Source organism: Rhinatrema bivittatum, chromosome 13 (assembly GCF_901001135.1).
Source record: "Rhinatrema bivittatum chromosome 13, aRhiBiv1.1, whole genome shotgun sequence".
In the NCBI taxonomy this organism is placed as follows: domain Eukaryota; kingdom Metazoa; phylum Chordata; class Amphibia; order Gymnophiona; family Rhinatrematidae; genus Rhinatrema; species Rhinatrema bivittatum.
The window spans coordinates 38870421-38897073 of NC_042627.1; the positions used below are offsets into that span (position 1 = coordinate 38870421).

General features: G+C 49.1%; 1 protein-coding gene across 4 annotated transcripts in view; it reads left to right on the forward strand.

Annotated features, from left to right (window-relative positions):
* Window positions 1-26653, forward strand: part of LRRC49 (leucine rich repeat containing 49) — a 315450-nt gene that overhangs the window by 224322 nt on the left and 64475 nt on the right. For all 4 annotated transcript variants that reach the window (XM_029575276.1, XM_029575277.1, XM_029575278.1 and 1 more), the window contains one exon: window positions 1172-1341. In XM_029575276.1, coding sequence (XP_029431136.1) covers window positions 1172-1341 — 170 coding nt within the window. The remainder of the gene's footprint in view (window positions 1-1171; window positions 1342-26653) is intronic.

The window sequence follows — 26653 nt, forward strand, 5'->3', positions numbered from 1 at the left end:
TTTAATAGATATGCGCATAGCCACGCATATCTTTTAAAATCTGGGGTTGGCGTGCACAAGGCTGCGCAAAATCAGCAGTCTGTGCGCGCCGAGCCGTTACGCCTGCCTCCGTTCCCTCCAAGGCCACTCTGAAATCAGAGCGGCCTCGGAGAGAACTTTCCTTCCACCCCCCCTCCCCACCTTCCCCTCCCTTCCCCTACCTAACCCACCCCCCAGCCCTATCTAATCCCCCCCCTACCCTTTGTTTGAAAAGTTACACCTGCCCTGGCTGGCCACCGGTGCGCGTTTCCCTGGCCCGGGAGCAGTTTTGGAGGCTTTGGCCATGCCCCCGAAATGCCCCTGGGCCGTAACCACGCCCGCGGCCCCGCCCCCGGATGACGCGCCGCCGTGACACCTCCCCCCCCCCCCCCTCCGAGGAAAGCCCCGGGACTTACGCGCGTCCCGGGGCTTGCGCGCGCCACTGAGCCTATTCAACATAGGCTCGGCGCGCGCAGGGGGAGCTTGGGGCAGGTTTTCGGGGGGTATGCACGTATCCCTTTGAAAATCTCCTAATTGTCTAACTTGTGAATTCTGTTATTCTCTTTTTAATTTTTTACCACAGTTTTGTGGGATCAACTTTATTGAATTCCATTCCTGTATGAGTTATGCAGTGAAAATGATTATTTAAAATGCAGGAAGGGTCTCAAGAGTTATTACTTTTTAAAATATGCTTATGATTGCTGATATTGAAGAGTGTATTTATTAACTGTTTTTATATTGTATGTGATTTTTTTATGTATGTTTTTATTGTAAGCCCATAATGAATGATGAAAATAAAATAGTGGTATATAAGTGTATAAATAAAATAAATAAGATTTGAAATGTAGCCTAACATAAATCATAGTAACAATTAATTATAAATGAAATCTCAGTGCTGTTGTCATAGTACAATGATTACTTTTTCATATTTGTTCTCTGATTTTAATTAAAATCTCACCATTGTCATGTATGTATTTGATTATTATATTTTAGCTAATAGTGCATAGCATAATTTGCAATACTAAGGTAGCTACTGGTACAACATAAGCTTCTTACTATCAAACGTTGTGTGTTTTCAGTTTGGTGGTAGGACTATACCGCTGAAGACACTGAATCCCGTAGATGTTTAATAATTATTCATTTCTTGCTACAGGAAAAGAAACGACTAGCTATTTGCAATGCTGCTAAGCACTGGGAGATACAACAGAACAGAGTAACCCATGTTACTGGGTCAGATCAGGATCAAAAAGACTATGATGTCACCTCTCACGAGCCAGGCCAGATCAATGGCAATGCAACTTATGAATTTCCTGGAGAAAACAGGTACTCAGCAACTTTTTTTTTATCAATGCTTAAAATGGAAATCAAATTGTAATATACTTATTTTATTTATTCTTGTATAATACTGATGAGTTATTCCATATTATACAAATAGTTCATGCAAAGAAAACCCTACAAAGCATATTTAATATCTCCTGCAAGTATAGTTGGTAGAAGGAAGTTTTCTGGCTGTTTTTGCATTTAGTATGCAGCAGTTGTTAAAAAGGTGTTGGTCACTAGGATCTTGTCTGCTTGTACCAGGTAGCGATTCCAAAGTCTAGAGGCAATTTTCCTAGCGTGTAGCAGATGGACTCAGGACCAATGGGTATAGTGTACTCGTGCTAGCAGTTGGAGACGGATCAGATTTCAATCTGACGTCAGCACCTAGTACATATACCCCTGCAGGAAGTGCAGATTCCCAGTATTTTTCCGTCTCCAAAGCAGTTAGGAGCTATCTTCACGCTCGCCGAGCTTTAGAACAAAATTAAAGAACAAAAACATCCTGAAGACGAGCCCCGCACTCCTGCGGTGAAACCCTTGGGTCCCTCCCCCAGTTGAGTTTCCCGAGGTGATTTCCGTGGTCCCTCGGAGGTAAGAGCCTCGGTCCGGTGGCCGAATCGCGGCAGGGACCTAGCCCCCGAGCGAGAAGGGTTCGGGCGCGGCACAGAGGCAGCCTCGGTCCGGAGCCGAATCGCGGCGAGGACTTAGCCCCCGGGCGCAGCTGAGAGGCAGCGGGTGCATCCCCTCGAGCACAGCGGTGAAGGTATTTACCCTCTCCCCCCGCAGCCGGAGACCGCCCGGGTCACAACCGGGAAGTGCCGAAGACAAGGTAAGGCGTACATCTTCTATTTAAACGGTCTCCGAAGATCGAGGAGGAGCAGGGTCTGCCCATGTGGAGACCCTCTAAGGAGGTCGCCATATTGCCCACACGCTCGCCGTCGCCATCTTGGCTTTCCTTGCCGCCCGATCGAGCACACAAATTAAGCTAAGCGCATACTTTAGGCGCCCAAAATTAGCTGGGCGCATATTTTAGCTAGGCGCCCAATACTTGGGCGCGTATTATAGGCGCCGATCCTTGGGCGATATTATAGGCACCGATTTTTGGGCGCATATTATAGGCGCCGATTTTTGATAGGCGCCGATAGTTGGGCGCACATTATAGGCGCACATAAATTTTGGGCGCACCTTATTAGGCGCACTTTAAATCCTCCGCGCATAAGCTTAGCGCACAGTGCAAGGTGCATACCTAAGGCTCGGAGCAAAACTGGCTCGCATATACCAGACGCAATGGATCGCATAAGAGCTTATGCGTCCACAGACATGGCACCTCCAATAATAGGCATAAAAGCCCAAGGCCTCTGCCCTGCATGCCACATCAGAGCTGCACAGAGCGAGGAAGCGGACGCCTTATGTGCACACTGTGAGGAGGCCCTGGGAGACCCAGGCCAGGGCCAACCCCACCCGGGCCCCAGTGCTAGCTCCTCAGGAGGCACCCCAGACCTAGCTGGCCCCAGTGATCCCATCCCTCAGACGGGAAACCCAGGGAACCGGCGCCCCTCAACTTGGACCCGGCATCAATCTCCTGGGTGGAGTTATTTAAAGGGATTCACGCCTTTGTCAAGATGCAGACTGAACCCCGGACCGGCTATCCATATGCTCCGGGAGACCCTCATGCCCCAGGACCCTCGAGGCCTAGGCACAGGCTCCCACCACACAGAAGCCCCACCTACGGGGACACTGATTTCTCCGAGGAAGAAGTTGAGCCCCTCGAGGAGGGAGAACTCCCCTCGGGGATGGAGCCGCATCGAACCATGAGACGCTTCTTCTCAAAGAACGAGCTTCCGGACCTGGTATCTCAATGCCTGTCGGAACTCGCTATCCCGGGCCAAAGCACCCCGGGGGAACCTAGAATGAACCCCCTGCTGGAGGGCCTTCAACAGACGTCCCACCATTTTCCCCTCTTACAGGCGGCACAACAGCTAATTGACCTGGAGTGGAATGCGCCGGAATCCTCATTCAAAGGGGGTCGAGCCTTATCGACCATGTACCCCCTGGACCCAGCAACCAAGGAGCTTCTGGCGTGCCCCAAGGTGGACGCCATGGTTTGCGCGGTCACTAAGCGCACCACCATACCAGTGGAAGAAGGAGCGGCCCTCAAAGATGCACACGACCGACGCCTGGAAGCCATACTGAAACAGGCCTTTGAGGTAGCAGCCATGTCCCTACAAATTGCGTCCTGTACCATGGTGACACGCTCCTGTTTATCCCAAGCCAGGAACAACACCCCGGGGGAAGACGTAGAACCGGCACTTTCGTTCCTCACTGACGCTGCCTCCGACCTAGTACGCACGGCAGCCAGAGGAGTGTCATCCACAGTGGCAGCCAGGAGACAACTCTGGCTGCGAAATTGGTCGGCCGACGCTTCCTCCAACACACGCCTCACAAGACTGCCCTTCAGGGGATCCCTCCTGTTCGGCAGCGAACTAGAGAAGCTGGCTAACAAATGGGGCGACTCTCCAGTACCTCGCCTACCAGAAGACAAGACGAAGAGAAACCAGCGTTCCTTTCCCAGGCCTTCCAGAGGCAGAAGCTCTCAACGCTTCAACCCTTACAGGAACAACTTCCAAGCGCCCTGCCCTACGGGCAGGAACCATTCCTTTTGGAACAAACACAGCAAGAGGGGAACCAGCTCGGGTCCAGGCCCCAGCCGCACCCCACAATGAGATTCAGCCGACCTATCCAAGGGAAGAAGCCATAGGGGGCAGACTAACCCTATTCTACCGCAGATGGGTCGAGATAACTTCGGACAAGTGGGTCCTAATCATCATCAGAGAAGGATACTACCTGGACTTCCTCCAAACCCCCCCGGACAAGTTCGTGGAATCTCCCTGCCACGACCCCTTCAAGAGGGCGGCAGTGGAAGCTACCCTGACCAGACTCCTGACCCTAGAGGCCATAACCCCGGTTCCAGCACGGGAATTAAATTCCGGGCATTACTCCATTTACTTCATCGTGCCCAAGAAAGAGGGTACGTTCAGACCCATCCTGGACCTCAAGTCGGTCAACCGACACCTAAGGGTCCCAAGATTTCGAATGGAAACCCTGCGGTCAGTCTTATGGGCAATACAGCCAGGAGAATTCCTCACATCCCTGGATCTGTCGGAAGCCTACTTGCACATCCCAATCCATCAGGAACACCAGCGCTACCTACGCTTCAAGATCCTGAACCACCACTATCAATTCCGGGCACTACCCTTCGGGTTAGCCACTGCACCGCGGACCTTCACCAAGGTAATAGTAGTGGTAGCGGCGACACTCAGGAAGGAGGGAATCCTTGTCCACCCTTACCTGGACGACTGGCTGATCAGAGCAAAATCACCGGAGGAGAGCCACCGAGCAACCAACAGTCATAACTCTACTGGAAAGCCTAGGATGGGTAGTCAATACAAACAAGAGCTCCCTACAGCCATCGCAGTCGCTGGAATACCTAGGAGTCCGATTCGACACCAAGGAGGACAAGATCAGCCTGACCCCTACAAGGAGATCAAAGCTGCGGGACCGACTACAGACCCTGCTGAGCTCCACCCGGCCCTCAGCATGGGATTACCTTCAAGTCCTTGGTCTAATGGCGTCCATGCTGGAAGTGGTACCATGGGCACGAGCCCACATGAGACCTCTGCAGCGCTCACTCCTATCACGGTGGAGTCCACGATCCCAGAACTACACCGTGCATCTACCTCTACCGACCAGAGTTCGGACCCAGCTAAGGTGGTGGCTGCAGCCCAACCACATGAGCGGGGATCAAGAATATCCTCCCCGACCTGGACCCTGCTCACCACAGTTGCCAGCCTACACGGATGGGGAGCACACTGTGAAGAGCTAACCGCCCAAGGGCGGTGGAACGAAGTCGAGTCAGGATGGAACATCAACCGATTAGAGGCACGGGCAGTCCGGCTAGCCTGCCTGAGGTTTGCCCACAGACTTCGAAACAAAGCGGTCAGAGTGATGTCGGACAACGCCACCACGGTGGCCTACATCAACAGGCAGGGCGAAACCAGAAGCCAACAGGTATCCTTAGAGATAGCCCCCCTGATGACCTGGGCGGAAGCAAACCTCCAGGACATCTCCGCCATCCACATCGCCGGGAAGGACAACACCACGACAGACTTCCTCAGCAGGGAAAGTCTAAACCCGGGAGAATGGAAGCTATCATCCACAGCCTTATTTTATTTATTTTATTTATTTAAGTTTTTTATATACCAACATTCAAGACGATAGTCCCATCATGCTGGTTCACATGAAACAGGAGTGCAAAATAAACTTAAACTTGAACAATAGTGCGGAAAAAGCAGTTACATGTAACAAGGAAAATTGAACTTGGAGTGAGAAGGAAAAAGGAAAAGGAAAACCAGCTAATTACATATAATTACATTGTAAGAGGTAGCTAATAGTGATATTGATGGTGATGTGTGTTGATTGTTAGGAGTTAAATAATATTGGAGTTAGGAAAAGCCTGCCTGAACAGCCAGGTCTTGAGTCTTTTCTTGAAGGTTGAGAGGCTGGGTTCCATTCTAAGATCTGGGGGGATAGAGTTCCATAAGGTAGGACCGGCTGTGGAGAAGGCCCGATTTCTTAGCGTAATGTGTCTGGTAGTTTTGGCTGGGGGTACTTGAAGTGATCCTTTGTAAGCATCTCTTGTCGGTCTTGTTGAGGTGTGTAATCGGAGGGGGAAATGAAGGTCAATTGGGGCTTCAAGGGCCTTCAAGATGATAGTGGATCGGTGGGGACCCCAGACATGGATCTTCTGGCAAACAGATCCAACGCCCAAGTACCCAGATACTTCAGTCGCAGGCGAGATCCACAGTCACAAGGGATCGACGCCCTAGTGCAGACCTGACCACCGGGGACCCTCCTATATGCCTTTCCCCCATGGCCCCTGCTGGGCGCAATCATTCACAAGGCGCAGCAACACAGAGGTCTAGTTCTTCTGGTGGCCCCAGACTGGCCAAGAAGACCCTGGTATGCAGACATGAGAAGACTACTGGCAGGGGACCCTCTGCCCCTGCCCCCACACAGGGACCTACTACAACAAGGTCCCATCCTTCACGAGGATCCAGCTCAATTCTCTCTTACGGTCTGGCCATTGAGAGGGCCCGACTGAGGAAGAGGGGATACTCGGGGGCAGTAATAGATACCCTCCTCCGAGCACGCAAGTTCTCCACATCACTAACATATATAAGGATCTGGAGAGTTTTTGAGGCCTGGTGCAAAGATCACAACATCGAACCACACTCCTCTAAAGTCCCAATAATCTTAGAATTCCTACAGAATGGACTCCAGAAGGGCCTGTCCCTCAACTCAATCAAGGTACAGGTGGCAGCGCTGTCATGCTACGGCCCCAGGAACAAGAGCGACAGCATAGCCGCGCACCCAGACATATCAAGATTCCTAAAAGGAGTCAAACACATTCGCCCACCACTAAAGTGGCCAGTGCCCCTGTGGAACCTCAGCCTCGTTCTGGAATTCCTAGCGGGACCCGCCTTCAGATCCCTCCGAGGCCTGTCTCTCCGTCTACTAACCCTAAAAATGGTGTTCTTGCTGGACGTATGCTCGGCCCGTCGCATTTCAGAGCTACAAGCACTGTCCTGCCGTGATCCATTTCTCAGAATCACCCCGGGGACCATCCATCTACGCACGGTCCCATCCTTCCTACCCAAAGTGGTCTCACACTTCCACCTCAACCAAACCATTTCATTACCAACCATGGAAAGTGTGAAGAAGTCGGAAGAAGGCCGGTCTCTACGCCATCTCGACATTGGCAGACTACTATCCAGATACCTGGAAATGTCAGAACCGGTATGAAAGACGGACCATCTGTTCGTTCTGCACAGCAGGAAGAAGCAAGGGGAAGCGGCCTCACGGGCAACCATTACCCGCTGGATCAAAGAAGTCATCAAGGCGGCCTACGTAGAAGCGGGAAAACCACCACCTCTACAGGTCAAGGCCCATTCCACCAGAGCCCAGGCGGTCTCCTGGGCAGAAACCAGAATGCTGTCACCTGCCGAGATCTGCAGGGCGGCAACGTGGTCCTCCATCCATACCTTCTCCAGATTCTACCGTCTGGATGTGCAGGCTCGGGAGGACACAGCATTTGCAAGGGCAATCCTTATTGGACCACGGGCAGCCTCCCACCCAGTTCGGGAGTAGCTTTTATACATCCCATTGGTCCTGAGTCCATCTGCTACACGCTAGGAAATGGAGAAATTACTTACCTGATAATTTCGTTTTCCTTAGTGTAGACAGATGGACTCAGCAGCCCACCCTTGGCTGCCATTACACATGGTCGTTCATCATATCAAGGTAAGCCATGCTTTACTCATCTTAGGGCATCCACCCTGCCGGGTGTCGACGCTTTCCGGTTGAGGACACTGGCGGTCTCCAGCTATAGTCGATCAACCAATTCAATCCAATCAGAATAAACACATTAAGTCAATCAATCAGTCAGTCACACATATATCCATAATGCTTTGCAAGGAAGAATACTGAGAATCTGCACTTCCTGCAGGGGTATATGTACTAGGTGCTGACGTCAGATTGAAATCTGATCCGTCTCCAACTGCTAGCACGAGTACACTATACCCATTGGTCCTGAGTCCATCTGTCTACACTAAGGAAAACGAAATTATCAGGTAAGTAATTTCTCCAATATGTGGAAATGTGGCATCTTCATAAATGGCTCTGCTAAGAGATGAGAAACACAGTTCCTCCTAAAGCAGTGATGCAGATACATGAAAGAGCTTCTACTCCTCTTTTGCTCTTTCTCCCCCTCCAATCCAACCCATCGGTTCTGTTGTGAGTATATTTTGAAACCAGGGGCGAGCCATAAAACAGTACTTTAGTATTGCATGACCAATGAATTGTAGTCGTTTACAAGATATAATAACAAATGCAGCCATCTGGAAAATTGGTAAATGTAATGCCAGAGGACCCAAGATAAAACTTAAAGCAGTATTTTTGTATAGCTAAAGGTTAGCTCTGTTGAAATGCTCAGCTGTGGTTGCATTGCAAGCATCTAGTTTCTCCTCTTCTGCAGTTTTCTGTCCCCTGCTGTTAGAGGTTCACTTCTATTTCGGGTAGATTTTCAAAGCTGTACACCCGCAAAAACGGGCACTTATGCACGTAAACGGCAGTGGCGCGCACAACCCGAATTTTGCATAGCGGTATTTGTGTGCGTAAGTGGCCCTGCGCGCGCAACATTACGCAAATAAAAAAGGGGCGTGTCGGGGGCGTGTCTGGGCGGAGACCGAACATACGCGCGTAAAACGTATTTTATAAGCGACACTCATAACTCCACCGGCGCGCACTTCCTAGTTCACGCGCGTATATTTACTTCTGCTTTTTGTGTGTGCAAGGTATGAGTGAAGGCTCTGCGGCTGCTGTCTGACATCGGTAAAGTGCTAGACATCCGGCAGAAGGCCAGAAGGTGGAAAGGAGAAGCCGTGGGGGAGTAACCGGTGCAAACTGAGACAGTGGAACCGTTTTCCATAGCCCACGTTAATGTGCGTATGACCGTAGGAGAGAGAGCCTCAGGAGCGCCTAAAGACAGCCATTCATTGGTACTTCCCTGTCTACACATGTTCACAGCAGCAATATGGCTCCTGCAATCCCTAAGGCTCAGAAGGGAAAGAGAGAGGAGGAGGAGGAGGAGAAGACAGCTGAGATGGAGGCGGTACCCGTTACACAGAGTCTACAGGACTCGCACCCAATTTCTCGATCTGTCTGAGGAGGAAGTAATGACCCGTTACAGATTTGATAAGGAGACCATACTGTCCCTCTGCCGAATGTTAGAGGGTGACCTGCAACCCCGCACGCAAAGGGGCCATGCCTTGCCTGTACACATCAAGGTGACTACCTTCCTTGCATTTCTGGCTACCGGCACCTTCCAAACACCGCTTGGCCTGACGTCTGGAATCACCCAGGGTGCCACCTCAAGGTGTCTGGAGCAGGCCCTGGCTGCCCTGCTGCGACACACACACCACTTTATCTCCTTCCCCATCGGAAGAGAGGAACAGCATGAAACCATGAGAGACTTCTACCAAATAGCAGCTTCCCCTCGGTCTTGGGAGCTATTGATTGCACCCACGTGCCCCTAAGGGCACCAGGAGGAGATGAGGCCATCTACCGCAATCGCAAGGGATTCCACTCACTAAACATGCAGGTGGTGTGCAACGTCAAGGGCCTCATCACGAATGTGGTGGCTCGCTTTCCTAGATCTACCCACGACGCCTACATTCTCACCCAATCCAGGATCTATGAAGAGTTCCAGCTGCGACACATCACTGGGGGCTGGCTCCTAGGTAGTAGAGCAACCAACAACAGCACCCACCTATCTTAGTACAATCACTAGCTATAGGGTGCCACAGTAGGCATTCGGTTTGTAAGCCCTGTGAGGTGTACCCCAGTGATGCACAGATGTAATATAACCTTCTGGTTTTCTCTTATGCTACAGGTGACAGAGGCTAACTCTTGAAATCCTGGCTCATGATTCCCATGGCCTGCCCCAACACTGCAGCTGAGACTCGCTACAACAGGGCACACCGTAGGACCAGGACTGTCATCGAGAAAACATTTGGCATCCTGAAATCATGCTTCCGCTGTCTGGACAGATCCGATGGATGCCTCTTGTACTCCCCCTCTAAGGTGTGTGAGATATTCCTAGCCTGCTGTATTCTACATAATCTGACACTTAACAGACACATCCCTGTACCAGAGGAGGCTCCTGAAGAGAATGAGGAGGAGGAGGAGGACATACAGCTGTCCATGGAGGAATTGGAGGAAATACATCGGTTGAGCCAAAGGCGGGCGATACGAGAAAGGAACAGTCTTATAGAAAGCCATTTCCGTAGGTGATAAAAGTGCATTTATTTACAAGAGTGAAAAATGTGATAATTAAATAAAAGTAACAAGGAACAACTGAAAACTTGTCACAGTTCACTTCTTTGGCCGTCCTCTCCTATGACCATCAGAAAGCTTGGACTGGCCCACCCGGGTACTCCGGCGCAGGGGACTCCTCCCACTGCTTACACTACCCTCAGAGGGCAGAGGGCCCTGGGACACATCCGGGGCATGGCTACAGGAAGGAATAGCCAGGGGCAACAGCTCTTCTGGTGCTGGTGGTGGAAGCCTCACAGGAGGTGCAGGCAGGGGTGGGGGTGGCATCCACGGATAGCCTGCAAGATGCTGAGGCGCATGTGGCGCAGGTGGCACAGGTGGAGGTACCACAACAGGCGCCTCTGCACGGTCAGGTGGCATCCATGGGTATGGAGGCCCATAAGGTGGAGGGTAAGGCATGAAAGGCCAAGGAGCCACTGGTGGCTGCGGCTGCACGGGAGGCATCCGCTGCAGCATCTCCCTCCAAACCTCCGTCTGCAGCTCAGTAGCCCGGCAAAGGTCTTCGAGGCGCGCCTCAATCCCCTCACACCCCTCCCTGACAGTACGACAGAGGGAACTGGCTTCCCGCTGCACCACTTCAGACAGGCCAGAGATGGCGTCCAAGAGGCCAGCGCCCTGCTGTAATAGTCTCTCTGCCTGCCTGGTATACGGGTTGGGTTCGGGCTGGTTGGACGCACTGCTGTCCTGCTGCCGATCAGGTTCCATTTCAGCGTGTGGGTCCTCTGGCTCCTCTCCCTGCTGCTCCTCCTCCGCAGGCTGTTCCATGTGTTCATGGGCTTCCCCCTCCTTCTCTTCCGATGAGTCAGGGAGCACCCGCAGATGCCGGTACAGCCGTTGGGGTTGTCTAGGTGCAGGTCCGGGTTGCTCATCATCTGGCTCCTCTAAATTTAAAAGCATATGGGAATTAGCACACTGACAATATGGGTGTGATGTACTTCGCTCCATATGTGATACATGCTACAGTTGCAGGCCTGACTAATACTCCAGTGGTAGTCACATAGGACTTGTCATGACACCCCAGGGGTATCATGTGTGGCATAGTGTGGCTGTCAACCACACCATGTAGCACCTGCCCTACAACCCCTTCTGGACACCAGAGGGTTGTCAGTGTGCTGCATGGAATGTGGTAACTTTCCAGCCAGATCTAGAACAGAGAGCCCTGTTGTAGGAACTGCACTTTAACCCTCTACCTAATCGATCCCCACTGTTTAAGCATTCCATGGGCACATGACCTGTGCAATATGCTATGTAACCTGTGAAGTTGGCATGTCTGGTACAGGAAGTTGAAAGGGAAACAATTGGGGAAGGGTAGGAAGGGGCTGAAGGGAGGAAATGGGGAATAGGGGGGGGGGAAGAGTGGGAGGCCCCCTTTGCAATGTTGAACCTGCAATACTGAGCAGGTGACATTAATCATATGCCTCACATCAATTCCCAGATAAATGCACCCTCTCATTGCAGACTATTGTTGAAAGCCAGCATTGTGTGCCTTCTTACCCATGTGCACCAGCTGATACTCAGACAGTCTACATTGCCCATAAGAACTAACATGCACTAATATTGTAAGACAGTCTCCACACTATACTGCCTGCTGTATGACCACCACATATATACTGCATCACCATACACACCGACCAGAGCAGTGCACACTTTCCTGCTAGTGTACTCCCAAAAGTGGAGCTCTGCATAGCTCTGTGCTAGCTTGGTACATACATCTGTACAGCAGCCCTGGCTGCAATCCTGGATACTGATTGCTGTACCTGAAATTGCCACAGTGTTGGCTATACAGGTTAACAGTAATCAGTAGTTATAGGTATATGAAGACATATTTATTTATTTATTTTGCTTTTTTTTTTTTTTTTTTTTTAATATATACCGACAACCGTTTGCACATCGTATCGGTTTACACAAAACTTGAACTCTGACAGGGAACTGTCAGTTAGGCATTGCCTTTACAAGGAACCAAGTTAAATATAGGGAAACAGGACATATGCTGCTATACTGTGAGTACGTACATGGATAGGATAACAGGGGGATTGAACAAGGTGTAGTTCTGCTTACTTTGCTGCCCTACACGGCGCATGGTGTCCAGCTGGCCAACGCCACCCACAGCTGCCTCCAAGATGGTGCCCAGTATCAGCTGCTCAGAGGCTGAGAAAGTGATGTGGCTCCTTTCCCCCTCTGCAAGTCGCCTGGCCTGCTTGCGCTTCACCAGTCTCCTCATGTCCCTCCACTTATGCATTAGTTCCCCAATACTGCGATTGTGATGGAACACGGAGTTCACAGCGTGCCTGATCCTCCTCCAGATCTGCTCCTTCCTGTATGCACCCACCGTACGAGACTGTGGACCATACAGCAGATCCCGGTGCCGTATAACATGCTCCACCAGCATGTCAACCTCAGCTGGCAGGAAGTTCGGCTTCCTGAGGAGAACAGGACGTGCTTGAGCCATGGTGAAGATGGCCAGTGAGTGGACCGCCCATCTTTTTAAAGTGATCTCAATTTGCGTGCGGCCCTCCCCAGTGGGGCGTAACCTACGCGCACTGCTGATCCCATCAGCGCGAATACCAAGTACGCGCGCCAATAATTAAAACTGATGCGGAACATGTGCGCGCTGAGGGGTAGATTTTAAAAGAAGCGCGATCAGCCTACTTTTGCTTGCGCATCAGACTCAAGCAAAAGTACGCTGGATTTTAGTAGATACGCGCGGAGCCGCGCGTATCCACTAAAATCCTGGATCGGCGCGCGCAAGGCTATCGATTTTGTATAGCCTGCGCGCGCCGAGCCGCGCTGCCTCCCCCCGTTCCCTCCAAGGCCGCTCCGAAATCGGAGCGGCCTCGGAGGGAACTTTCCTTTGCCCTCCCCTCACCTTACCCTCCCTTCCCCTACCTAACCCACCCACCCGGCCCTGTCTACACCCCCCCCTTACCTTTGTCGGGGGATTTACGCCTCCCGGAGGGAGACGTAAATCCCCGCGCGCCAGCGGGCCTGCTGCGCGCCGGGCCGCGACCTGGGGGCGGGTACGGAGGGCGCGGCCACGCCCCCGGGCCGTAGCCACGCCCCGTACCCCCCCCCAAAACGCTGCCGACACGCCCCCGCAACGCCGCGCGCTCCGGCCCCGCCCCCCCGACACGCCCCCCTCCGAGAACCCCGGGACGTACGCGAGTCCCGGGGCTCTGCGCGCGCCGGGAGGCCTATGTAAAATAGGCTTCCCGGCACGCAGGGCCCTGCTCGCGTAAATCCGCCCGGTTTTGGGCGGATTTACGCGAGCAGGGCTCTGAAAATCCGCCCCTGAGTGAATTGTGCGCGCCGCCTATCTATTTTAATGAAGATGTGCGCGCTGCCTCTCGATTTTAATTAATTTGTGCGCACCGCCTATGTACCTCAATTGAGTTGGGCGTAATTGCCTATGAAAGAGCTGGGCGTGCAGCCATTAACCAATATATGCCACATGTGCGTGCTGTTGCACCTCCCAACAGGTAATTACGGGTAATGAACTAGCCCTTTGTGTGGCAGCTACAAAGCCAGTGTATTGCACTTCAGAGAGGCTGCTGAGAAGCCAACTACACATGTTAGACAGGGAAGGTCCCCCTTCATATCAAACACTGGTGACCAGTTATCAGACAGTATACTGAAGTATCCCCGAATAAAAACTGATGACCCCTTCCAATGCTGCAGTAAAGCGACCTTGCCAACATTTTTCCCCCTCTGGATCCTCCATCCGCAGCAATCAAGTAGTATGTGCAGAGACTTGGGAGCACTGCAGTCTTCAGAGAAGGCCAACTCAATCGGGGCCAGCCGCTAATCAGCACCTACCTCTGAGTGTGGGAGGTGCTGATGGCCCATAGACTCTAGCGGACATGTGTGCATGGCCCATAGACTCCAGCGGACATGTGCGCCTGGCCCATAGACTGTACTCGAGATGGCCGCCTCGCCCATACACTTTACTGAAGCCGACGTGGCGCGCACATCGCCACTACAGTCTATGAGACGGTTCTGCAAGCTGTTCGGTGGGCTGCAATAGTGGGCGCACAATGCACTGACATACAATCCTGAACAGCTACAAAGCCAGTGCATTGCACCTCAGAGAGGTGCAATACACTGGCTAGAGTCTATGGGCCATGCGCACATGTCCGCTAGAGTCTATGGGCTGGCTCTCCAGGCGATTTGGTGTACTGCTAAAGTGGGACTGGATCCTAGTCCTTTCACTATAACGTTGCCTCGCCCATAGACTGTACTGGAGATGGCCGCCTGGCCCATACACTTTACTGAAGCCGATGTGGCACGCACATCGCCGCTACAGTCTATGGGCGAGGCAGCCATCTTGAGTACTGTCTATGGGCCATGCGCACATGTCCGCTAGAGTCTATGGACCATGCGCACATGTCTGCCAGAGTCTATGGGCTGGCTCTCCAGGCAATTTGGTGTACTGCTAAAGTGGGACTGGATTCTAGTCCTTTCACTATAACGTTGCCTCGCCCATAGACTGTACTGGAGATGGCCGCCTGGCCCATACATTTTACTGAAGCCGATGTGGCACGCACATCGCCGCTACAGTCTATGGGCGAGGCGGCCATCTTGAGTACCGTCTATGGGCCACGCGCACATGTTTGCTAGAGTCTATGGGCCACGCGCACATGTTTGCTAGAGTCTATGGGCCACGCGCACATGTTCGCTAGAGTCTATGGGCCAGGCGCACATGTCCGCTAGAGTCTATGGGCCATGCGCACATGTCTGCTAGAGTCTATGGGCTGGCTCTCCAGGCGATTTGGTGTACTGCTAAAGTGGGACTGGATCCTAGTCCTTTCACTATAACGTTGCCTCGCCCATAGACTGTACTGGAGATGGCCGCCTGGCCCATACACTTTACTGAAGCCGATGTGGCACGCACATCGCCGCTACAGTCTATGGGCGAGGCGGCCATCTTGAGTACCGTCTATGGGCCAGGCGCACATGTCCGCTAGAGTCTATGGGCCATGTGCACATGTCCGCTAGAGTCTATGGGCTGGCTCTCCAGGCGATTTGGTGTACTGCTAAAGTGGGACTGAATCCTAGTCCTTTCACTATAACGTGCTTCGCCCATAGACTGTACTGGAGATGGCCGCCTGCCCCATATCCTCTACATTGTATGAGATGGTTCTCCAAGCTGTTCGGTGGGCTGCTCTGCTGAGACTTCAACGTTGCCTCATCCATACACTCTTGCTTCCCTCCTTTCCCACCTTCCTTCCCTCCCTCCTTCCCTCCCTCCCTCTCCCACCTTCCCTCCATCCTTCCCCCCTCTCCCTCTCCCACCTTCCCTCCCTCCTTCCCCTCTCCCTCCTTCCCTTCCCTCCCTCTCCCTTCCTCTCCCACCTTCCCTCCCTCCTTCCCTCCCTCCCTCTCCCACCTTCCCTCCATCCTTCCCCGTCCCTCTCCCACCTTCCCTCCCTCCTTCCCCCTCTTCCTCCTTCCCTTCCCTCCCTCTCCCTTCCTCTCCCACCTTCCCTCCCTCCATCTCCCACCTTTCCCCTCTCCCTCCTTCCCTTCCCTCCCTCTCCCTTCCTCTCCCACCTTCCCTCCCTCCTTCCCTTCCTCCCTCTCCCACCTTCCCCCTCTCCCTCCCTCTCCCTTCCTCTCCCACCTTCCCTCCCTCCTTCCCCCTCTCCCTCCTTCCCTTCCCTCCCTCTCCCTTCCTCTCCCACCTTCCCTCCCTCCAACACTCGGACAATACATGGACCCCTTCCACCTGTCCCTGAAATGACCACACCGTTTTGCGTTAGAAAAATTGTATTTTAAACCAAACATATTTACAATATATACAAAAAAAAACAGGATGGGGAGGGGCAGTCTAAGGAGCAAAACTATTTACAGAAAACAAAACTCCCATGAGGTTAGGGAGGCAGGGACCAGAGAGGATGATCAGCGACGACGGATCAGATCCCCCAGGACCCGTACTGCTGCACCAAGCAGCAGTAGACCCCTGGTGATCCGATCCGTCTCCCGGATCATCCTCTCCTGGTAGGCATTCATAGCCCTCATGCCCTCTTGGACCCCCCTCACGAAGGCCAGGAATTGACCATATGTAAGAGGCTCATCCTCGGGGGAGCGTGCCCCAGGGGATGGGCCTCTTCGCTGGTGCCGTGAGAGGGGCCGATGAGGCACAAGAGAGCCATGAATGCCTCCCTGGGCCAGCAAAAGCTGGCCCCTGCGTGCCCCCGCGTTCCTAACCCCACGGGCAAAACGGGGAGATTGCCCTACGGGGGGAGGGGGGGGCTAGGGGAAGGCCTGGGGCGCCCCTGTGTCCGGGGAGGGGTCCGCGGCAGGTGACGTCGTCTCCTCCTCGGGGGTGGGGGAGGGAGAATCCGCCTCTCCCCCTGGAGCGGCTGCAGCTCCTTCTCCTGCAGCTGGGCCTGGCATGGCCTCATCAGCATCTGTGAAACAAAAGGAGACGTCTGAATACACTGTACTGGGTGAGGAAGGGAGGGAGGGAAGGTGGGAGAGGGAGGGAGAGAAGGTGGGAGAGGAAGGGAAGGAGGGAAGGTGGGAGAGAAAGGGAAGGAGGGAGAGGGAGGGAAGGTGGGAGGGAAGGTGGGAGAGGGGGAAGGAGAGAGGGAAGGTGGGAGAGGAAGGGAAGGAGGGAAAGGGGGGGAAGGAGGGAGGGAAGGTGGGAGAGGAAGGGAAGGTGGGAGAGGGAGGGAGGGAAGGTGGTTCAGATGGGGGATACCACATTCCAGTAGCTTGGAGGGGTCACTTACCACCAGGCCCTGCCCGCTGTGCCCACAGACGCTCCAGCCACCTTGGCCTATTTAGACGCAGCCACCGGGCTTTCTTCTTCAGGTCCTCTATCTATTAGAAAGAAAGGAGGGAGAACCATTACTGTATTCTGATAATCAGAATAGTAACAGGATACTTGGATGTGGGTGTGACAACATTAATGACTGACGACCATGATATTCTTCAGTAATCATAATAATAGTTATCAGCATTGACAATTGAGGCAAAACACAACACAATCCAAACCAGTGTTAAGCACCAGCATGAAAGAACCCACTTTCTACAGTGCAGATAAATATGAGACTACAATAATCTGGTTCCTCCGGTGAGGCCTAACCTGACATTGACACTCCCACATTCACCACATCAACTGTTGTACAGTCTACTTACTCCACGGGGGTGGGAAGCTTGCTCGTTAAATACCCGTTGCAGCCTCCTCCACGACTGCCGGAGCTGCCGGAAATCCGTTCGCCGTCCCTGCACCGGGAACAGCCACCGTTCTCGCCTCACCACCAGGGACGCCAGCAGTTCGACATCCCTGGCGGTGAAGTTGGGCTGCCTACCACGCCCTGCCATTTTGTGCTGTGTGCGGAACGGGAGGTCACGCCCTCGCTTTCGCATGCGCACGGGCACGCGCGCGCGATTTCGCCACACGCACAAATACCTGCGCGCACACCACACGCGCGCAGTTAATTAAGGTACGCGCATAACTCATCCTCCATATATGCGCGTATTTTGAGTAGCGCGCGCAGATGTGCGCACGCTACGCAAAATAACTAACATCGCTGTATGCGCAGGAACGCGCGCAGTTCTACCGCCGCGCGTGCTCCTTTTAAAATCTACCCCTTTGTGCTTATTTTTGATGGGACCCAATGAAGTTCGGAAGCATGAGTGTTAAATTTACCAGAAACTAGGTTTTATTGGACATGGCATGTGTGGCTGTGTAGACCGACTGTATTTATTTTGTCCCTCTTCTCCTGATTAGCTGTCAAAAATAGGAAATGTTTTGCTTAGGTAAATCGAAAGTATTAAGAAACAAAGATCAGTTTGATTTATATGAGTAGAGATTTCAAGATACTGAGAGGCCAATCCAACGATCCAGAGGCAACACTGTGCACTGCTATGCAAGAGACCCAAAATAATTTCCAGCCCCATCTCCTGTTCATTGGGTCAAGGATGCAGAGGCGGCTTCCCAAGAGGTTGTGTTGGTCATTGTAATGTCCATTTTTCAGTGTTCAAAATCATAACTACAGGTGATTCACTAAACTTTTCCCTTAGGTACAGAGTAAGATAAAGCCTTACAAGTGAATTTTCAAAAGGTTGCACATGGAAAAATGAGCATCAAACATACACATGTAAATAAGGGTTCGCATGCAAATATACGCATGTAAAAAGGTGTTCTGGGTCAGGGCCAACATATACACACATAAATTGTTGTTTTACAAGATGTTTGCATATTTGGCATCTTACTTGTGTAATTTTACACCTGCTAATTATCTTGTGTAAATGATATTGAACGTGTTTATGCTGTATTATTGTTGGGTTTGTGGCATTTTTGTGGACTCTTGGTCGAAGTGGCGGTGACTCCTCCCATGGAGAGGGGCCCCATGGGGAACCACAATGATTGGCTAGACTCTAGTAAGCAGACCCTGAGGAGAGAAAGCTTTATTATACTGCTGTAGATAATGTTGAATCTTGCCCAAGGAACAGACATAAGAACATAAGAAAATGCCATACTGGGTCAGACCAAGGGTCCATCAAGCCCAGCATCCTGTTTCCAACAGTGGCCAATCCAGGCCATAAGAGCCTGGCAAGTACCCAAAAACTAAGTCTATTCCATGTAACCATTGCTAATGGCAGTGGCTATTCTCTAAGTGAACTTAATATAATGGTAATGGACTTCTCCTCCAAGAACTTATCCAATCCTTTTTTAAACACAGCTATACTAACTGCACTAACCACATTCTCTGGCAACAAATTCCAGAGTTTAATTGTGCGTTGAGTAAAAAAGAACTATCTCCGATTAGTTTTAAATGTGCCCCATGCTAACTTCATGGAGTGCCCCCTAGTCTTTCTACTATCCGAAAGAGTAAATAACCGATTCACATCTACCTGTTCTAGACCTCTCATAATTTTAAACACCTCTATCATATGCCCCTCAGCCGTCTCTTCTCCAAGCTGAAAAGTCCTAACCTCTTTAGTCTTTCCTCATAGGGGAGCTGTTCCATTCCCCTTATCATTTTGGTAGCCCTTCTCTGTACCTTCTCCATCGCAATTATATCTTTTTTGAGATGCGGCGACCAGAATTGTACACAGTATTCAAGGTGTGGTCTCACCATGGAGCGATACAGAGGCATTATGACATTTTCCGTTTTATTCACCAGTCCTTTTCTAATAATTCCCAACATTCTGTTTGCTTTTTTGACTGCCGCAGCACACTGCACCGACGATTTCAATGTGTTATCCACTATGACACCTAGATCTCTTTCTTGGGTTGTAGCACCTAATATGGAACCCAACATTGTGTAATTATAGCATGGGTTATTTTTCCCTATATGCATCACCTTGCACTTATCCACATTAAATTTCATCTGCCATTTGGATGCCCAATTTTCCAGTCTCACAAGGTCTTCCTACAATTTATCACAATCTGCTTGTGATTTAACTACTCTGAACAATTTTGTGTCATCTGCAAATTTGATTATCTCACTCGTCGTATTTCTTTCCAGATCATTTATAAATATATTGAACAGTAAGGGTCCCAATACAGATCCCTGAGGCACTCCACTGTCCATTCCCTTCCACTGAGAAAATTGCCCATTTAATCCTACTCTCTGTTTCCTGTCTTTTAGCCAGTTTGCAATCCACGAAAGGACATCACCACCTATCCCATGACTTTTTACTTTTCCTAGAAGCCTCTCATGAGGAACTTTGTGAAACGTCTTCTGAAAATCCAAGTATACTATATCTACCGGTTCACCTTTATCCACATGTTTATTAACTCCTTCAAAAAAGTGAAGCAGATTTGTGAGGCAAGACTTGCCCTGGGTAAAGCCATGCTGACTTTGTTCTATTAAACCATGTCTTTCTATATGTTCTGTGATTTTGATGTTTAGAACACTTTCCACTATTTTTCCTGGCACTGAAGTCAGGCTAACCGGTCTGTAGTTTCCCGGATCGCCCCTGGAGCCCTTTTTAAATATTGGGGTTACATTTGCTATCCTCCAGTCTTCAGGTACAATGGATGATTTTAATGATAAGTTACAAATCTTTACTAATAGGTCTGAAATTTCATTTTTTAGTTCCTTCAGAACTCTGGGGTGTATACCATCCGGTCCAGGTGATTTACTACTCTTCAGTTTGTCAATCAGACCTACCACATCTTCTAGGTTCACCGTGATTTGATTCAGTCCATCTGAATCATTACCCATGAAAACCTTCTCCATTACGGGTACCTCCCCAACATCCTCTTCAGTAAACACCGAAGCAAAGAAATCATTTAATCTTTCCGCGATGGCCTTATCTTCTCTAAGTGCCCCTTTAACCCCTCGATCATCTAACGGTCCAACTGACTCCCTCACAGGCTTTCTGCTTCGGATATATTTAAAAAAGTTTTTACTGTGAGTTTTTGCCTCTACAGCCAACTTCTTTTCAAATTCTCTCTTAGCCTGTCTTATCAATGTCTTACATTTAACTTGCCAATGTTTATGCTTTATCCTATTTTCTTCTGTTGGATCCTTCTTCCAATTTTTGAATGAAGATCTTTTGGCTAAAATAGCTTCTTTCACCTCCCCTTTTAACCATGCCGGTAATCGTTTTGCCTTCTTTCCACCTTTCTTAATGTGTGGAATACATCTGGACTGTGCTTCTAGAATGGTATTTTTTAACAATGACCACGCCTCTTGGACATTTTTTACTTTTGTAGCTGCTCCTTTCAGTTTTTTTCTAACAATTTTTCTCATTTTATCAAAGTTTCCCTTTTGAAAGTTTAGCACGAGAGCCTTGGATTTGCACACTGTTCCTTTTCCAGTCATTAAATCAAATTTGATCATATTATGATCACTATTGCCAAGCGGCCCCACCACCATTACCTCTCTCACCAAGTCCTGTGCTCCACTGAGAATTAGATCTAAAATTGCTCCCTCTCTCGTCGGTTCCTGAACCAATTGCTCCATAAAGCTATCATTTATTCCTTCCAGGAACGTTATCTCTCTAGCGTGACCCGATGATACATTTACCCAGTCTATATTGGGGTAATTGAAGTCTCCCATTATTACTGCACTACCAATTTGGTTAGCTTCCCTAATTTCTCTTAGCATTTCACTGTCCGTCTCACCATCTTGACCAGGTGGACGGTAGTATACCCCTATCACTGTAGTCTTCCCTGACACACAAGGGATTTCTACCCATAAAGATTCAATTTTGTATTTAGTCTCATGCAGGATGTTTATCCTGTTGGACTCTATGCCATCCCGGACATAAAGCGCCACACCTCCTCCTGAGTGCTCCTCTCTGTCATTGCGATATAATTTGTACCCCGGTATAGCACTGTCCCATTGGTTATCCTCTTTCCACCATGTCTCTGAGATGCCAATTAAGTCTATGTCATTTACTGCTATACATTCTAATTCTCCCATCTTACTTCTTAGACTTCTGGCATTAGCATACAAACATTTCAAAGTTTGTTTTTTGTTTGTATTTTTATTCGACTTTTTAATTGATAGGGATAAGTTAGAATGTTTTAGCTCAGGTGAGTTTTTAGTTACAGGCACTTGGACTACTTTTCTAATTATTGGAACCTCACTGTCGGGATGCCCTAATTCTAATGCATCATTAGTATCCTTTAAAGATACCTCTCTCCGAACCATGCGCTGCTGAGCGACTGTCGGCTTTCCCCTTTGTTCTAGTTTAAAAGCTGCTCTATCTCCTTTTTAAAGGTTAGCGCCAGCAGTCTGGTTCCACCCTGGTTAAGGTGTAGTCCAGAGATATCTCAGTAAGCTCAGACAGTCTCGCAGTAGATAGTGTCACCCAGATGTAGCAAAGGTCCGGTAGTGTTCCGCAGCGCGGGATAGGCCGTGAACCTGAAGGGTGGAATAGGAAGAGCTGGAGCATAGAGATACTCACAGAGAGGTAGTGCTAGTTGTAGAATGTAGAGAAGGACCCGTGGTCTGAGGTGCAGGATACCCTGGGTAGAATAGGCCCTCAAGGAGCGAGTATCTAGGAGCGCCGAGGGTTCCTGAAAGAAAGCAGACAGGACCCCCGAGGAGCGGGTGTCCTTAAGGTTAGGCAGTTGAACCCCGAAGGGCAGATAGAAGTGAGAGGCCCCTGAGGAGCGGGTACCTAGAGCTTCCGTCTGAGCGAGATACCCCGGAGGGTAGTGAGGAATCCAATTGAGCAGCTTAGAAGCAGTCAGAGTAGCAAAATGAAAGTCCTTGCTAACTCGTTGTATTGGAGCGGGGCTGAGGTTTAAATACCCGGAGGTACTGACGTCATGCGGTGGGGATGCCCCCGAGGTTCCCGCCATGACGTATTCAAAAACGTAAGCAGCGTGCACGTGCGTGCCCTAGGAGGCCTCAGGAAGAAGCATGGCAGACGGGGACGCCCATGCCGTCTTGGAGACGCCGAGGGTTTCAGCATCCAGCAGCGGAGGTAGCCATCCTTCCAAGGGAGGAGGAAAAGGGTAGAAGAGAGGTGAGGCAGAGCGGTTGCAGCCGTCTGCGACCGATGGACGCAACAATTATTGGCTAATTTTTCCCTATATGTAAGGTGATGCATATAGAGAAAAATAACCCTTGCTATAGTTACACGATGATAGGTTCCACATTAGGAGTTACCACCCAGGAAAGAGATCTAGGCGTCATAGTGGTTAATACATTGAAATCGTTGACCCAGTGTGCTGTGGCAGTCAAATAAGCAAACAGAATGTTAGGGATTATTAGGAAGGGAATGGCAGATAAAATGGAAAATGTCATAATGCCTCTTTATCGCTCCATGGTGAGACCCACCTTGAATGCTATGTGCAGTTCTGGTTGCCGCATCTCTAAAAACATATAAATGTACTGGAGAAAGTACAGAGAAGTGTGACTAAAATAATAGAGTGGATGGAATGGCTGCTCTAAGAGGAAAGGTTAAAGAGGTTAGGGCTGTTCCCAGTTCCCTCTCAGTCTGCTCAGTCTTTTTAAACTGTTCCTCTATTAACTTTTTCCCTCCTGTCATCCAAAATCGTTTGTGCCACCTAATACTAGCTTTTTTCTGCTTGTTGCTGGAATTTTCAATCATTTTTTGGCTTTCTTGAGACAATTTTAGTAGTCGACTGCCACCAAATTCCTTAAAATACTCATCAGCAATCTTGCCCTATGAATCCAGCTTTCGCTTCGACCTAATTTTGCGGCAATCCACTTTTGCGTAATAAAGGTTGCTCCAGCATCACGAGCCTCATGAAATGCAATACACTTAATACAGTCAATCTGATGCTGTTTTTTGCTATCATACATTCCGGCCATAAATAATACATTTAAGTAATGTGTAAGGTACTGTTAAATTCCAAATTGAATGGCCTACAAAATGATACAAAACTTATATTAGTGGGATAAAGCAGTGGGAATACAAAAGTTAATATATTCCTGGTATATATTTGCAAATGTTGTAGGGTAATTTCCACTTATTTTATAACTCGTGTGTATATGACGAGGGGTTTATAAAATACTAGTGTAGATTTATTTGAATCAGGTCTTAAATTTGCTACATAATACTATTCTGTTTTACCATTCATAAGTATTTTTTTGTGATTTTTACAAACACTATTAGTGAAAGCATAATTACAAATATGCCTCCTTAATTTGTGACTTTTGGAATTCATTAGATTCATTTGTAGAGGGGTTAACTGGATATTCTGCAGAGCTGTCTTTGTGACAGTTTTTTAAATATTAGTCTTACTGAACATTCTGTTGCTATTTATTAAACAGCTTGGGCATGCTGTCCCTGAAAATGCACATGTATAGTAGCACAGAAATATATCTGAAATCGCATACCAATACTTAAGTTTAATTATGTGGTAGAATTTAGATAATTAATGATTTTGGTTTTACTTTACAATCTGTTATGAGAAGAACAAGTCTAGAGGTGAATTTGGATGTAAGAACAATTTATTTATTTTATTTTAAGCATTTTATATACCGAGATACGTTGGGAACATCATCTCGGTTTACAGATAACTAAAAATAGCAAGAAGCTTCACAGAAGAACATTATAAGAAAAAAAATAGAGAGTAAACAAGACACTGTTAAAATGAAGTGTCAACAGTAAACAAGATTATGGGAGAGGTAACTGAGAAGGGGGAATATTTACAAGTGATAACATGCAATTTACAAAGAATTTACAGGAGCTGAGGAGGAATTTAGTGTATGTGTGTGTGAAGAGCCAAGTCTTTAAATTTTGTTTAAATCTTTTTGGGCAAGGCTCGAGGCGAAGTTTCGGTAGCATCTTGTTCCACAGGGGGGGGACCAGCTATAGAGAGTGCACATTCTTTGGTAGCCTTGAGCTGAGCACTTTTAGGAGAGGGAGTATGTAGTGTGGCACAGTGTTGAGCTCTGATAGGTCTGTTAGAGGTCGGAATCGCAGATGTTCTTTGAACCAGGGCATGTCTTGGTTATGGATAATTTTGTGCATGATAGTTAGTGATTTGTATTTGATTCGTGCATTGATGGGTAGCCAGTGAAGGTGTTTGAGGAGTGGAGTGATGTGATTGCTTCGGTGGGCATTAGTGAGGATACGTGCCGCTGAGTTTTGGAGAATCTGCAGTGGTCATAGGGTGTATTGAAGTAGGCCAAGGAGTATCGCATTACAATAATCAAGCTTGGAGAGGATGGTGGCTTGTAGGACCGTACGGAAATCAGAGAAGTGAAGTAGCGGTTTAAGAACAATAAACTGAACTCCGTTATTCTGTGGATTGACTGAGAAGGGTAGGCAGGCTGAAAGCTGCTGGGCCAATAAATAAAACTAAAAAGAATATAAAGTCTGTCTAATGAGCACAGGAAGCAGTTTTAATATTTTCTATTGCCCTTTGTGATCATTTTAGTCAAATCATTTATCCCAGGACAAGCAGGATGATAGTCCTCACATTTGGGGGTGACATCATCAGATGGAGCCCTGGTATGGAAAACTTGTGTCAGCCACAGGGGTCTCCCTTCACTCTCTTTTTTTCCGCCTTGCTATAGCAAAGCAGATCAGGAGCTCTGGAAAACCAATTCCCTCACATTTATCAGGGAAGAAAACTTTCCAGTCACATATTCTCAGTCACAATTTCATCATAATTGGGTCTCCTTTTCACATAGTCTCGGTGAGTACATCTTTCAAATACTTTTTGATCGATTCCGGTCACCTCAGCGTCGATTCCTGCCGGTCGTCGAGCGTTATCAGGCCAAAAATTTTATCATGGCCTCGGGTTTCAAAAAGTGTCCAGATTGCAACCGGACTATGTCTATTACTGACCCACATTATGTTTGTGTTCTTTGCCTGGGATCAGGCCATTACATCCGTGCCTGCTCAACTTGTGCCCAAATGACACCAAAGGGCAGACGAGCTTGGCTAGATAAGATGGAAGAATTATTTAAAAAGATTCCATGGATGTTTTTTAGAAATAAGCAAGCTAAGTTCTATGGATTTCCCATTTGGGTTTATCGTCGTAAAGAATTTCTTTTAATGAGGGGAGATCTATTAAATATTGGGGCCCGATTTACTTTAAAATACCCTTGTAGGGCTTGTATATCTTACAAAAGTAACAATTATATATTTTTAGAACCCAAACAGTTGAAAGAGTTCTTGGCTGCCCACCCTCCACAAGCATCTGCCGCAGCTTTGGAGTAGAATAAGAATGGGCTCTATGGAGTGCTCAGTTAGTGAGTCACAATTAGAAAATATCGTAATTAATTTCCTGTGAATAATGCTTCTGTAATCATCTCCTTATTATCTTATAATTATGATGTCTAAAATGCAATAAGAAGAAATTTCCTTATTTTTGTCTTTTCCTTATCCATATTAGTTTCTTTGTATTAGACATCAAATTTTCTGTAAAGAGGTTATATCTTGGATAATTTTCAAAAATTGAAAATAAAGAATTAAAAAAAAAATAAAATAAAAAGATTCCATCATCGTCGTCGACGTCTTCACCAAGGATAACTCCTCCTTCGGCATCGACGCATCGAGAGGAAAAACGACTCGATGACCGGCTGTCACCGGCCCTGTCCGGAACCTCAATAGCATCATCTTCGGCATCGAGAAGCCATCGTGAGAAAAAGCGGCATCGACATCGGTCTACCGATCCAACTGATGAACAGGCATCAACATCGGAATCAAGACCCATCAGATCGATGCCGAAGAAGATTCGTGTACTGGAGCCAACTCCACCGGCTGTACACGTGGAACCGAGGTGCTCTCCACTGGGCTTGGTGTTGGTGGAAGCGCCACCACGATTTATCGTGGAAGTAACTATAACGCCACCAGTACCTTCCCCAGTAGCAGTGGATACTTCCCCGATTTCAAGGGAAGAAATGACTACTTTAGTCCAACAGGCGGTCATTGAGGCTCTACGGAACCTGCAACCTCCGACAGCGCC